Source organism: Parasteatoda tepidariorum, chromosome X1, assembly GCF_043381705.1.
Source record: "Parasteatoda tepidariorum isolate YZ-2023 chromosome X1, CAS_Ptep_4.0, whole genome shotgun sequence".
In the NCBI taxonomy this organism is placed as follows: Eukaryota; Metazoa; Arthropoda; class Arachnida; order Araneae; family Theridiidae; genus Parasteatoda; species Parasteatoda tepidariorum.
The window spans coordinates 56,601,798-56,617,793 of record NC_092214.1 but is presented as its reverse complement, the minus strand read 5'-3'; the positions used below and the strand labels follow the sequence as shown (position 1 = coordinate 56,617,793).

At 27.7% G+C, this 15,996-nt stretch overlaps 1 protein-coding gene across 3 annotated transcripts in view; it reads right to left on the bottom strand.

Moving 5' to 3' along the window:
- The window catches only part of LOC107448951 (BTB/POZ domain-containing protein twz), a 31,405-nt gene extending 19,253 nt beyond the window's left edge, over window positions 1-12,152 (bottom strand). Inside the window, exon 1 of one of the 3 annotated variants that reach the window (XM_016064325.3) lies at window positions 11,915-12,152. In XM_016064325.3, the coding sequence (XP_015919811.1) occupies window positions 11,915-12,075 (161 nt within the window). In that variant the 5' untranslated portion in view covers window positions 12,076-12,152. Of the gene's footprint in view, window positions 1-5,328; window positions 5,352-11,827; window positions 11,848-11,914 lie in introns of those variants that run through there. The other 2 variants (XM_071187315.1, XM_016064326.3) reach the window with 2 other exon arrangements.
- Window positions 12,153-15,996: the final 3,844 nt, after the last annotated feature.

The following is a 15,996-nucleotide window of genomic DNA, read 5'->3' as shown; positions in this document are numbered from 1 at the left end:
TATATATATAAAGATCATAAAAGCATCACCAGTTAAGCTGCTGATACCATGATTCCAGTCAAACGAACAAATAAGAGCATTTTTCTAGAGGGTAATTTTAATTTTTAACCTTTAATCAACCACTTTATATTTTTTAAAGAATATAGGAAGGAGCAGATCGCATCATTTTGAAAGTGGAACCGTACAAATATTACGTAAGTACATTTTATACAATTTTAGTTGCAAGCACACTAACCTAAGAAACTCACTGACGCCTTCCCCCGTGCCTATACAGGAAAGTTGCAACACCTCCCCCCCCCCGGTTTTTTCTTTAACTGTGACTGTATTAATCTTATTTTACGATTGAATTTAAATAAAAGATGTAGCTTTGCATCTATAAAAAATTTTACGTTTTAATTAATTTTATTTAAATTTAAGTAAAATATTCCGTTTACTCAATGTTCTATTCTTTTGAATAGAATATTCTTTTATGTTTTCCTGTTGAGCCAAAAACGGTTTTCTTCTGAAATTTTTGGTTCATTTTTTTCTATCTTCAAACTTTTAATCCAAATGTGAAATTTTTTCGCGTGTGATTTTTTGTTCTATTTTTTGTTTTGATTTAAAAAAAAATAAAAACAAAAAAATTGGGGAATTTTATTATCTTACGTTAGCGATGCTCATTCTCCTCCTCCGCTATCAGCAAAAGATAAGCAAATCGCTAACCTCTTCTATTAGTGCTAACACCGTAAAAAATTCCAGGTCCACTTACAGTAAAAAGTATTCACATCCTGGGTGCAGCATCCGTAAAATTCATTTTTACCGTAAAATTTCATACCGTAATTTACTGTGATATTTATTTAATTAAGGGAATTTAGTGATTTTGCAAAAAATATTACTGTAAAATTACGGTTTATTATATTTCTGTTTCGTAAAATTTTACAGTAGAAATGGATTTTACGGTAAAATGTATCGATGCTCATTCTCCTCCTCCCCTATCAGCAAAAGATAAGCAAATCGCTAACCTCTTCTATTAGTGCTTACACCGTAAAAAATTCCAGGTCCACTTACAGTAAAAAGTACTCGCATCCTGGGTGCAGCATCCGTAAAATTCATTTTTACCGTAAAATTTAATACCGTAATTTACTGTGATATTTATTTAATTCAGGAAATTTAGTGATTTTGCAAAAAATATTACTGTAAAATTACGGTTTATTATATTTTTGTTTCGTAAAATTTTACAGTAGAAATGGATTTTACGGTAAAATGTATCGGCACCCTGAGTGCTGGTACTTTTTACCGTAACTTGATACGGAATTTTTACAGTGTGCGCGGAATGTTTTAACGGACCTACTGCATACGATGACAAATTTCCTTTGGTTCCTATTTCAAAAAATTCGATTAAATTTTTTCCACTACGAAAAGATTAACAATGGTGTTAATGTGTTTAAACTATACAAAAAAGAAATTTATTCTAAACATTTTAAATATTTAATGTATAAAGATAAAAAAGTAAGGTGTTTCAAACTAACCCCCTCTTTTAATAATTAAGAAAAGTACGCATTACATTAAAAATTTGTGCTATTTACTTGGAAAACTGCTTATTAGCTGTTAAAGATTTTTAGAATCACTGTAATTAAAAAAATTACATTATAATTCTTCGGCATGGTATAGTAGCACCATTTTTAGGGAAGAAAAACGTTAATCCCGATGTTTCAAAATGTGAAACTGTATTGACATAAGTGTCACACTCTTCAGAGCTTAAAAAGCAAAAATAAATGCTGTTGAATAGAGTAAACTAAGTGAAGATTCGTAACTTATTAGTCTATTAACTGAGAACTAAGAAATGGCGTAACATCTAAAAGTTTNTCTAAAGAATATAGGAAGGAGCAGATCACATCATTTTGAAAGTGGAACCGTACAAATATTACGTAAGTATATTTTATACAATTTCAGTCGCAAGCACACTAACCTAAGAAACTCACTGACGCCTTCCCCCGTGCCTACACAGGAAAGTTGCAACCCCCCCTCCCCGGTTTTTTCTTTAACTGTGACTGTAGTAATCTTATTTTACGATTGAATTCAAATAAAAGATGTAGCTTTGCATCTATAAAAAATTTTACGTTTTAATGAATTTTATTTAAATTTAAGTAAAACATTATGTTTACTCAATGTTCTATTCTTTTGAATAGAATATTCTTTTGTGTTTTCCTGTTGAGCCAAAAACTATTTTCTTCTGAAATTTTTGGTTCATTTTTTTCTATCTTCAAACTTTTAATCCAAATGTGAAATTTTTTCGTGTGTGATTTTTTGTTCTATTTTTTTTTGTTTCGATTTAAAAAAAATAGAAACAAAAAAATTGGGGAATTTTATTATCTTACGTTAGCGTTGCTCATTCCCCTCCTCCCCTATCAGCAAAAGATAAGCAAATCGCTAACCTCTTCTTCTACTAGTGCTTACACCGTAAAAAATTCCAGGTCCACTTACAGTAAAAAGTACTCACACCCTGGGTGCAGCATCCGTAAAATTCATTTTTACCGTAAAATTTCATACCGTAATTTACTGTAATATTTATTTAATTAAAGAAATTTAGTGATTTTGCGAAAATTATTACTGTAAAATTACGGTTTATTATATTTTTGTTTCGTAAAATTTTACAGTAAAAATGGATTTTACGGTAAAATGTATCGGTACCCTGAGTGCTGGTACTTTTTACCGTTACTTGATTCGGAATTTTTACAGTGTACGCGTAATGTTCTAACGGACCTACTGCATACGATAACAAATTTCCTTTGGTTCCTATTTCAAAAAATTCGATTACATTTTTTCCACTACGAAAAGATTAACAATGGTGTTAATGTGTTTAAACTGTATAAAAAAGAAATTTATTCTAAACATTTTAAATATTTAATGTATAAAGATAAAAATAAGGTGTTTCAAACAAACGCCTTCTTTTAATAATTAAGAAAAGTACGCATTATATTAAAAATGTGTGCTATTTACTTGGAAAACTGCTTATTAGCTGTTAAAGATTTTCAGAATCACTGTAATTAAAAAAATTACATTATAATTCTTCGGCATGGTATAGTAGCACCATTTTTAGGGAAGAAAAACGTTAATCCCGATGTTTCAAAATGTGAAACTGTATTGACATAAGTGTCACACTCTTCAGAGCTTAAAAAGCAAAAATAAATGCTGTTGAATAGAGTAAACTAAGTGAAGATTCGTAACTTATTAGTCTATTAACTGACAACTAAGAAATGGCGTAACATCTAAAAGTTTTAAATTGCTATTTATCGTTCCATAAAATATTTGATCGACATTTCGTCAAAGAGCAATTTGTTATCGGATGTCTAAAGTAATGATGAAGTAATAGTAAAACTCTTCTTGACCTATATAATTATTGTTTCAGAATCGAAAGTGGATCACTTCGCAAGAAATTGAATCCCTCAATTTGAGGGAATCTTCAATTTTTGCTACAAGAAGATAAGGAATACTTTATACATAAAAAACTTCAGGTTTAGGGTGATCTTCAATATTTTTATAAAATAAAACGCGAAAACATTTTTTTATGTTTCATAATGATAAGTAGAAAATTAATATTTAGATCTGTATGGTTTCGTAGCAAAATAAATAAATTGAAAATAAAACCTAAAACTGCATGACGAATTTAAATGCATCTATCTCCACTTCGCAATGAATCAAATTTCTCAATTTCTGTTACGATAAAATGAGAAAGATTTTATGCATGAAACTTTTAAAAAGACAGTGTTATTGAATAAAAAGCGGAGAAAAACACAAAAAAGAAGCAACAAATGATATTTATTGATAAAAATAATAATAAATAAATTTAAAAAAACGAAAATGAATCAAATCCTCAATTTCTGCTACAAAAATGTGAGAAACATTTTATACATAAAAAATATTTAATATCATAAAGAAATTGATGAACTTCAGAAGTTTCTGTAAATAAAAAGCAGAAAATGTGTTCATTAAAACAACGATTTTCGTTTTTCTCAATAACTGTTTGTAAATGAATACTTTGGTTTTGTCAGGTTTCTTATTCGCATGCTATACAGCGCGAAAATGAACCATACTAGAAAACGCATGTCGAATCTGAATATACAAACCAAAATGCTTTTTTGTGTTGTTATAAATGGATTCTTAATTTCTTTTCAAAATTGACATTGATAAATATATGGATAAATATTTAAGGACAATTAATAAAAGTAATTTAACGCTTTAATACTTTAGTAAGAATTGAATAAACAAAACAAGCAAAAGTTTAATGTTAAAAGTTAAAAATGTATTTTGGATTCATGTATGATAAGCAAATCTTTAAATTAGTCGTAAAAAAATATCCGAAAAGATGTTTATGTGTTATACAGATAATTATTCAATGTATTCAAAAGAAACATAAATTTAATGAATATTTATATTCTTATTTAAATAAAACGAAACATAACTATAGAAATAAAAAGAGTTTGGGGTAATAATTTTACATCGAAATATCCCTTAACATTTCTTCCAGGTAGGGACTTTACAAGTTCTCAGAATATTACAACACAATCCACAGAAGCATTGTATTTTGTAAATAGAAGTAGTGTTTTTCACAAATTTAAAAACGTGACTTAATATAAAAATGTGGATAATCATTATATTACTCCAAACTTTTCAATTGAAAAGGCAAATAAATATCTCCAATTCTCTCTAAGAGCCACACAACTGCAGACAAAAAAAAGGGCTAAATGTAGTTGAATATTTTTCTTATCATATTTTTATGAAGTTTTTTTCTAAACTAAATAAAAGCTGCCCTTCATTCTAATTATTTAGAGTTCATATTGTCAGTACAAAGTATATTAACATTAGCTATTAAATTTTAGATGACATGCAAAATATTACCCATGAATAGTTAATTAAAACACTGCAGAAAAATTTGCTGCCCCCTAAGAAATGTTTTATTTTCGATTGCCTTATTTAATTCAACGGTAACAAGATACATTTAACATTTTAAAATGCGAAGCGACACATTATAATCATTTTAATCTGTCGTACTTCAACATTTTATTTTCTGGTAACGTATTTTACTTGAATAATTTAAATTTAAGGAAATTAAAATTTAATTGTACCATATTTCTTATAGAAAATATCAGTACCAAGTTTCTTTACCTAACCACTATTTGGGAATGAAAGTATAATAATTAATATAATATAAGCTAAAATTATAATGATCATTTAAACATTTATGCATTATTTTATTTTTCAACATTATTAAAAATCTGTATACATTTATGAAAATAGTATGTTATTCAATATTTTTATAACCTATAAAATTATGAATATCTTACTAACTGCCTGTTCTATGGAAATTGTATTTCTGTTTTCGATAATATGCAACGGATATAAACGCCTGCAGAATTTAAATCACTGGTACTTATTAAGCTGAAAATTCTTGCCATTTATCAATTTAGCTATAGCTTTGCACAACACGTGGTGCAACAACAATGTTGTCAAATACAATTGTTTTGAAAATTATCTTCTTCGACGAAACTCTAGATGGCGCACTGCTAGAATGATAGTGGGAAGAAGGAATTGATCGAACAGGCAACTATGAAAAAAAATGAAGTAATACTTTTAATTCAGGTTTTTAAATATTATAAATTCCTAATAAAGTAAGTAATTCTTTCTATATTTATAAATAATTTTCTTTCTCAATTTCCACAATAAGTTAAATTGTTTAATAACTATCTAAAGAGCTGTGTTTTGATATGGATCTAAACATTTTACAATTTTTAAATTCAAAATAGCAATTCAAAATATAAAGGACTACTAGGAAGCCACTTTCTCGGGGAAAAATTTAACCATTTAATAAACTTTTAACCATTTTCAATAATCCTTAGTTTATATGGTTTTGAACTGCTTAATAACTATCGAAAGAGTTGTGATTTACTATGAATCTAAACTTTTCTAATAATTTTTTAAAATTTAAAATAACAATTCAAATTATAAAGGAATATTTGGAAGCCGCTTTCTCAAGAGAAATCAACCATTTAAACTTTTTCAAGGATCGTTAGTTTATATGGCTGTAAATTGCTCAACTATCTAAAGAGCTGTGTTTTGTTATAAATCTAAAGCTAATAATTCAAATAATTCTTAAATTTGAAATAATATTTAAAATTATGAAGGATTATCATGAAACTTCTATCACGAGAGAAATTCACCATTATTTTAACCAAATTTAATAGACCTTAGTTCAATTACCGTAAAAAACTACGAACTGTTATTTTTTTAAGCATTATTTTACGAAAAGGAAATAAGAAGGTACTTCTGCGGTACTTCAGAAAGTGTTTAAGCCCATTTCTGTTCTTTTTTTTTTTCATTACAGGGAATAGTTCTTTTTTTTTTGTCAATCTTTCATTTTTGAGCCCTTTTCCCTTTTTCTAATATTTTTTTAAATACATTTTGAATGATATCTTTTATTTAAATGCATTTTGCTTGTGATTTAATTTTTTTTAAACATAAATTAGTGTATTTTTTGCGTTGAATCTTGATATTTTAAATATCTTTCAATTACAAGTGTTGATGTCAAAGAAAGTTTTTCAAAATATAAGTAGTATGTTTTGGACAATAGGCAAGCTTTTAATTTAAAAAAATCTCAAAAAAAAATTTGATAGTACAATACAATTATGATGTTCTTGAAGACTGTAACTAAAAATTAATAAATTTGTATTCATCTCGTTCAATCTTATTTTATTAACCAAATGTATCTTATTTTAAAACAAGTTACGGCTTATAATTTTTTTCTAAAAGAAACTAAATATAAAACATGGCTTCGAAACCTTTTAAGGATATTATTTTTAATTTCAAGGCAATTTTAATAATTTTTAAAAGCTTTTTTTTTTAGAATTTTTAGATCTTTAAGATCCTGGCTTTGGTCATTACATAGTATTTTGATCTCAGAAAAGAAAGACTCTTGTCAAAAGAACTGTTGTTAAGCTCTTCACACTATTTATCAGTCGTTTTTCTCATAATTAATTTGCAGCAATTTTAATTCAATATTGTTTGAAAATTTACTCATTTAAAATTTAATCGTAAAACTTACATATGTAGTGGTAGACAAGATACTGTGTTGACATTGTCGCTAACCTAAACCACGCACATAAAAGATATTTGACGAATTACTTATTTCGATTTACATTATGTAATATTACATTTGTTATTTATTACACTATTTAATATTCTATGTTGGCATTAATTTTTAATAATTTACTTACATATAATACATATGCAACTGGAATCTTTAGATAATTAATATCAAATTTACATAAAGGTCACTCGATCAAGATTTTAAATAAAAAATAGACATAATTTGGTATATTGTATTTTTTTATAAAAATGAAAAAATAATAATTTTAATGACTTTTCCAAAAAAGAAAAAAGAAAAAAAAGGATACAAAAAGTTTAATACTTTAATTTTTTACGTTTGTTCACTTTTTGCAAAGTAGTCTATAAAAATTTTGCTGCTTTTTTACCTTGACGCAGATGAGACACTGGTGCCGCTTTCATAAATTTTTCTCTGATGCTCTAATTACAAGTTGAAATATATTTTGGAATTTTTTAATTTCGATTTTATTTTATTTTCGATCATTATATTTTATGATTATACATATTTTTAAATAGTCAAACTTAAATCAATCTTTGAATGTTTTTCTTTCTTTTAAGTTTAAAAAAATCTTTGAATGTTTTTCTTTCTTTTAAGTTTAAAAATATTTAGAATGAAACTATGAATGTTTCTATTAACAAAATCTATTGTTACATTAAGTCTTAATCGGATATAAATTAAGTGTGTTATGGAAGGCGTAGAAAACTTGAGTGTTAGACCATGAGATACATATGATAACATAAATTAATTTTTTAGAAATCGAAATATAATTTCCTAAGAACTTAAATCATTTCTGAAAATTTTTTTTCTTTTAAGTTTAAATATATTTAGAATGAAACTATGAATGTTTCAATTAACAAAACTTATTGTGGCATTAAATCTTAATCGGATATAAATTGCACCATGAAAGACATAAGAAAACTTAAGTATTACTCACAGTAACATAAATTTATTTTTATGATTAGTAATATTTAGAAATCAAAAGATAAGTTTCTTAAAATTGAAATCATTTTTGAATATTTTTTCGCTTCTTTTAAGTTTAAATATATTTAGAACGAAACTATGAATATTTCAATTATCAAAATCAATTGTTACATTAAATCTTAATCAGATATAAATTAAGTGTGTCATGGAAGGCGTAAGAAAACTTAAGTGTTAGACCTTGAGATACATATAATCTACATTTTTCTTTTCATTAAAACAGAAAAACAGGTACCGCTGAAGGTGATATAGGAAAGGAAACATGACTTTAATCCATGGGATGGAACGATTGCTTTAGGGCATTTAATCTTAGAAAGCATTAAATAAATAATCTGATTTTCATGTGGTATATTATTCAAAAATTTTAAAAATGTTGGATTTAAAATAAAAACGATTTATAATTCATAAAAAATATAAGACTAACTTTAAAACGTTAAAAATTTAAAAAAATTGTGCTCAAATTGTTATTCCTCAGACCTGAGAAGTTTCAAAGGTAAAACCGTTTTTTTTTTCTTGTTTAAAAAATAAAAATAAAATTTTAATACAGGCCTTTTTCTCAACTCCGAACTTCACACTAGGTTTAAAGAATAATATATTCCCAAAATTAATGAATTTCTTGTCTCGGAAGTAACTCTGTTCTATTCCTAAATTATAATTTTCCTCAGTGCTTAATATTGTCTCAGAATAACAATCTAATTCGTGTATATGTAAAAAATCTAAACAAAAACAAAATCCTTTCAAAAGTAAAATAAAAATTTTCTAGAAGAAGTGCTCCTTAGTCTTGCTACTCAGATAACGGATAGTATAAAGTTAAAATAAACAAATTCGTATTAAATTATATTTCATTGTATTCTTGAATTACAAAAAATATTTGCATCAAACATGCTACTCGGGTAGCAGATAGTTTAAAGTTTTTTTTAAAAAAAATACTAATTTGCGTTTATAATATTTTCTGATACAAAATTATTATTATGATACTATTTTTATTTACTTATAAATTTCATTTACTATGATGCGTTCCATAAATATGCCAGTTAAATGATCAAAAACAACTATCGATTTAGCAAATATATTATCAATGACATCATTTTAATTAGTTGAACACAATAAACTAGAGATGCACAACATTTATTAGAGGAAGACCGACCACAGTCAATTTAGTTTTTGTATCAACTAACACGAACCTAATTAATTTGTTTTGTTGTAAACAACATCAACTAGTTTTAAACATTGGAATACTAAGTACTGAAAATTGTACACACATAAATTCAAAGCAAAGTATGCAAATACCTAATTTTTTAAAAAAAGAAATGCTGTTTGCTGCATTAAATTGTAACTAGTTTTGTTACCCCCCTGGAAAAGCAATTTTATTATTTATTGCTTCATATTAATTACTTAAATCTTTAATTTAAAATAAATTCCTTAACTGCAAAAGTTTTCAACAGGCTTTGGTTTATAAAATATTTGTTTACGAAATTTAAAAGGGAAAAATTCAGGATTTAAAAAAAAAGTTTTGTTATTCAAATTCATACTTTTTCTCTGTATTTGGGAAATTTTATGCTATAATTTAAGTTTTTTTTATCCATATTCCAAAGTTGTTTAAAAAAAAAAATATTGGCTAGGGAATAAGAGTTGCTCATCGACCAACTAAGGACTTAATCAGGCCACCCTGTCAAGAGTTGAGTATGCCTGAGTTAAACAGTATAAGAAAGTTTTACCTTTTAATTTAAGTAGAACAGAAGTATTTTTTTTTCAGTATAAATCAATAAAAAAATGTAATCTTAGAAATTGAATTTATATCCATTATATACTGAAAATAAAAATTCATTATAAAAAACATTTATACATTGCTTATTGATAAACAATGTATAAATATGGAAGAATTTTACAATATAGAGTCGTTAGATAGTTATGATTCGATGTAAAAAAAAATCTACGGAATGTATGTTTACGCCCTTAGGATTTCTTGAAAGGGAGGGGTGGGGATGATCATCCCTAGTCCTTATTGCCCGAGGCAGCTTTTACTGGACCTGCAAACTGCTCATCACCTGTCTGAATACTTTTTTTTTCCCGAAAAAATTCTTTGTTGCAAGTACTCTTCGTTCACTAGAAGCACTTTTCGCACTTTTTCTGGATTTTCCTATCTATTAATTTGGTACCACATATAAAAACGATTTTATAATATTTAATATATTATTACGTTGAAAACGTTACAAAAAAAAAAAAAAAAANTGTAGACGGTCTGATATGCAGAAATAGCAAGTGAATGATAAAAAAAAAATTATGAATTTTTTTCCTCAGATACGTAGATTACAGCAAAATAGGTATGGTGCAAATTTTATACTTTGCTTTATTCGATTACCTTGGCTGAAACTAACTTAAAAGCAACAAAAACAATCAATCTTTTATTCATGTTTTACCTTTAAAACTAGAGCGCAGATACATTAAATTTTCGTGATTTAGCAGAGAGGAAAATTTTTTGAATAGCTCAATTAAAAATAGTCAAAATTTGCAACTAAATTTAAAAAGGTGCATATTAAACAGCTATATATAATCTTATTAAAGTAAATTAATGATGTTTACTGATAGAGATCTTTGTATTTTCTTCTTTAAAATTTTTTTAAACCTTAATTATATAACATTTTCATAATTTTCTTTAACCTTAGTACTGCAATTAAATTATTTTTCGAAAAAATCTCTTTTTCAAATTTTTATCAAATAGTTATAAGTTGCACTGTTATATTAAAATTACATTAGCGAATTTTACTATGCGGGGTTAAATTTGTCTATGTGTAAAACAGTTACTGACTGTTCTGTATTACATAGAAAAACTAGTTCTGTATTATGCAGTGAAGCCAAATTTTTCTTTAAAAGTGACAATATATTAATTTTTTTTTATTGTTTTGATTAAAATCTAAAACTTTTTTAAACCAACTTAGAAATATTTTTCGCTTTATTGATAAAGATTATCAGCGATTTTGAGCAAAAAGTTGAAGTTGCAGTATGTAGTTCTCTTTCTCATGATTTTTTTCGTATTTACATATTATCTGACTCTCTAAAGATTTTTTTTTTTTTTTTTTTTTTTTTTTTTTTNGCACTTTAAAGTAAATCCTTCTACAATCAGCATACTTAATAAAAAAGTGCATTGAAAGTGCATTACACGTTATAAAAATTTTTACTGCATGTCTGACCGATATTTTTTAAAATTTTTTGTTTATTTATATCGAGTTTGTACTAATTAATACGTAAATTTCTAATTGATTCGCGATTCAAACTGATAATCACAGCAAATAAATGCACAGAATTGTTTTGAAAAAAACATTGTTGGAAGCAATACAAAAACTAAAAATGTGAGTAAAAAATCTTTAATTTGCTCTTTAAAAGAACAAAAAAAAAAACTAAACGATTATTAATTTTAGAAAACAAATCATTGATTGCCATTTAAGCCTGCAAACAACGCATTCAAAAAATTAACTAATTAGTGTAAGTATCCATATAATGATAAGTCACTATATGATATGTTGCTCAATGCATACAATATCTTTCGAAGTACAAAAAAATAATCAAATAATACATTTTTTCCTGAAATACTAAGCAACTATATCCCAATTTCATGCTGTATAACGAATGGCATAATTATTTCATAAATAACACAATTTCACGATACATTTAAATGGCCTGAAAAAAATATTTCTTCTGAGAACATACTTCGTTTCAAAGCGAAGATGAAAAGAGCAAAGGAAGATGAAAGTGTAAACAAGAGAAGAGCGGGCGCCGGACACGTGCCCTATTTACCTGCTGATGGAGGAGAAATGACCAGCATAAGCAGCAACAGCTGAATCTAAGTTGGCGGATGGACTGAGGCTTGGCCGTGGAGTTGACGGAGAGATCGCGGCTGCGGGCGGCAGTAGAGCTGCGGCTCTGGGCGTCTCGGCAGTGGCACCGCGGGCAGCCATGCACTATGCGCCTTCCTCTCTGCTCTGACACTCCTACGTTTCTTCTCCTCCGGCTCCCTCGTACTAAGGGTTAATCATAGCCAGGGGCTGTCCGCCGGAGCGGCGTGCGACGGGGGGTTGCCACAATCCACCTCGTTTCGCCAAATGGTGTGGCTGAATATGGGGGAGCAGCCTTGAGCATTTGCCCTGCCCAATTATAAACATTGTTGGGGGCCAGTAATGGTATTCTGAATATTTAGTATGTATCTTCACAACAGGGAATAATTAGAATAAAGATATTTCTTTGACGGTTAGGGAGAAGTAATGAAATCAGTTCAGAGGGATATATTTCGAGAAGGATCTATATATCAAGTATATATACATACTTGTGAACCCGGAAGTTCAAGTTTCACATAATATTTAAAGTGGTAATGAAATAACAAGTTAATAATTTTCGTATTTTTAAGTTTTCCATGACTTAAAATGGTGTAAAAATGATTAGTGGATCTTCCAAATATAGATGTATTATTTATAAACCGTAGAAATCAAAATCATTTAAAAACTTATTGGTTTGTATAAGTTAAGTGTTTCAATAAGTTAAGTTCAAAATGAAGATAAAACAAAGAAAAATAATAGACATATGAAAAAAGGGGGGAAATAATAAGTAAAAAAATAACAAAAAACAGATTTAAAAAAAAAAAGAAAAAATGATGAAATTTTATTTAAAAAAACCGGGGAAAAAAAAGATATAAACTTTTCATCAATTATTGATACAATATCAGAAAGCACTCTGTTTTGCGGATATAATCGTGTGGGCTGATAAAAAGATTACATCTTTTCTTTCCCGTTTTTTTAAAATAAAATTTAATCTTTTTTTTCTTTCTTTTTTTTTTTTAATCTGTTTGTTATTTTTTTACTTATTATTCCCCCCCCCTTTTTTTTTCATATGTCTATTATTTTTCTTTGTTTTATCTTTATTTTGAACTTATCTAATGAATTCTGTTTACTTGCAGCTTAAGCGCAATAAATGAAACTTATTGTTTTTCTTAACTTTCTTCGTGTTTTCTTGTATTTATTTATTTATTTATATAAGTATTNGCATATATATATATATATATATATATATATGCACGTAGACTCACGTCCATAAATTAAGGAAAACTCTAAAGTAAAGATTTCCCCTATAAAATTAACTCACCTGTCTTCTTCAAAATTAATATACAAATAGTACATCACAATAACGAGTGTATAAGAGAGGGGTATAAAAGAAATGGTGGCAAAGAAATAAGTTGTTCAAGCGACTCAGTACAGACTCGACTATAACCGAATAGTTATGACACAGAGGACGAATGAGGATAATTTTTTCGAAGTGGAATTATCGGCCGCCTAAAATGTGGGAAAATACTCAGATGGAAGATTCCGAAGAACTTGGAATTGCCCAGTATTTTGGCAACGATTCCAAGAGGATGGAAATGTCAGTAGACATTACAGTACTGACCCCGAGTTATGATGCTGAATGAAGACCGTTATTTGGCAGTAACTGCCAAAAGAAGCTAACAGAGACTGAATAGAATACAATTAAAACTTTATTAAAACAATGAATTATATTTATGTATTACATAGTGGTTAATCTTTTAAAGCAGAATTTTTATTAGACATATTTCATAATTTGTTTATTTATTTTGTATAAATTTATGACAACATAAATGAAAAATTTTATATTTAGCATTGCAATAATTGTCGGTTATGAAAACAGCATGAAGCACCGTTGTCTTTTTCTACGTTAAAGGTAACATTTTTCCAAACACGGCTCACTTCCAAACAATGATTTTTCAAATTTACTTTTATTTGCATTTATTTAAATCAAAGAGAAAAAGTTATTCAACAGTGAAATTTCTTTATTTTGCAAAATCAATTATTGCTACATTTTTGAATATGAATGAAAAGAATTTTTTTTAAAACCTACTTTTCTTCGATTTTATGTTTTAATACAAATATAATTCTGATAATCTATAAGATTTTTTAGCAATTGTTCGACGGTTTTTCATATGTAAAAAATATAAAAATATATTTTTGCTTGTAATTAGAGAGTGAGAAAAAAATATAAAAGGGACACTGGGGACTCATCTGCGTCAAAGGATTAAAAAAGAAATATGAAAGGAATCAGCTAACACAGAACATTTGAACTTTGAACGTTTAGTTTCCTCATGCAAATTAATCTGATTCAGACAAGATTCATTTCTGTTGTAGAAGCATGTTGCTTCAGTCTGTGAATTAAACTAACTCGGACAATACAATATTTTTTTATTTTTTTTTTACATTTTAGCTAAGTAAAGTATTGTTTAACACACAGAACCACAAAAGCTAAATTTTCTCAATTTGAACCGGATAATTAATTTAATTTGGCATGTTCAAGGCAGTATGATTGAAATACCTCGAAACAGTAATAATGTCAGAAAAATTCGAATAAAGTAAAAATACATAATGCAATTTTAAGAAAGATACATGAAATAATAAATATTCCTAATGCAATAAAAATACATGAAAATTTTTTTTAACCAAAGTTTTAATGAGGATTGTTAGTTATGAATCATAACAAAGTATGATATTTACTGAGATTTTTAGGAATTATTTTAATTTTAGAGCGTTTTTTATAAAAAAAAAATTAGAAGCTTCAACTTTATTCATGTATCTTTCACGCGTTTTTACTGAGTTATTTTATATGACGCGTTGTGATAGTTTCTAGGTAAGAGATAACCATTGCCCACCATTGTTGCTGTTGTCGTAGATCATTAAGGCAAGAAGTGTGATTGTTCTTGTTTTCCAGTGGCGCCATCTATGGCAAGAAATTCTATTTTGCCGCATCCCTTTAATAGGGCGGACCCATTCATACATCACTTCATTCATCCACAGATCGCAATTTTGACCTGAACAGGGGAACGATCAGTCTCCAATTCAGTACCCCCACAGGTATAATTTGTTATGGGAACATGGAGGACTTTGTGACCCGATAGATTTAACGTGCACCAGTCACCATTTACTACATGTGGAGTCTTCAGTTAGCTGGATTCGAACTCTCGTTCTCACGAACGTGAATCTAGCTTCCTGCCAACCAGGCATTCCCGGGACCCATTGTCCACCATTGAAAGTAGTTATTGATAAGGATAGAAAACAGATGTAATAAGTATAAACATCTATTGCAATTAAAATAGCCATCAAAGATCTCAATAGGGCAAAAAACAATGGTTTTAAGTGGTAAAGAAGATGAGATTTTTCAATTAAATATCTTTTTCCTCACCTAATTTAACAAGCATTTAAATTTTTCAGATTTAAGTGGGTGAAGGTACTAAATGACACTTAAGTGCCTTCAGTGTACAAGTTGGTTCCAAGTGCATTTAATAACAAACAGTTAGCGAGTAACTAAGAGAAAACTATCTTCCGTAGAAAATTTATACACCGAGACTGCGAACGCTATGCTTAAATAAATGTTATGTTAAGGTTTATATATTTTGTCATTTACAAACTTGCGAACAAGAGAAGAAGGGAAGACATTTCTATTTCTGATTCTTAACTTATAGATTCAAACTTTACAGATAAATTACTCAAATTCCTTAAAACTTTACTTAGAGCATTTATCCACTTAGCTTTTCAAGTGCAGGAACGGTACAAATCGATTTTTTCTCTTTTTGAATCTCACATAATTTTAAAATTGTAATCTCACATAATTTAAAAGTAATTTTTTGCCTTTTTGCATTGTATATCTAAGTTTTGCAGTTTTTTTTTTGACTTCTCAAATATAACAAAAGTTTTCAAGCATGGATTTTTTAGAAAACATTTAATTGTATTCACAGAATGGACTAGGCATTTCTTAGACCAAGCGATTGCATTTTACAATGATAAGTGTCTTCAGGGCAATGCAACTACCCATAAATTTCTCTAGGA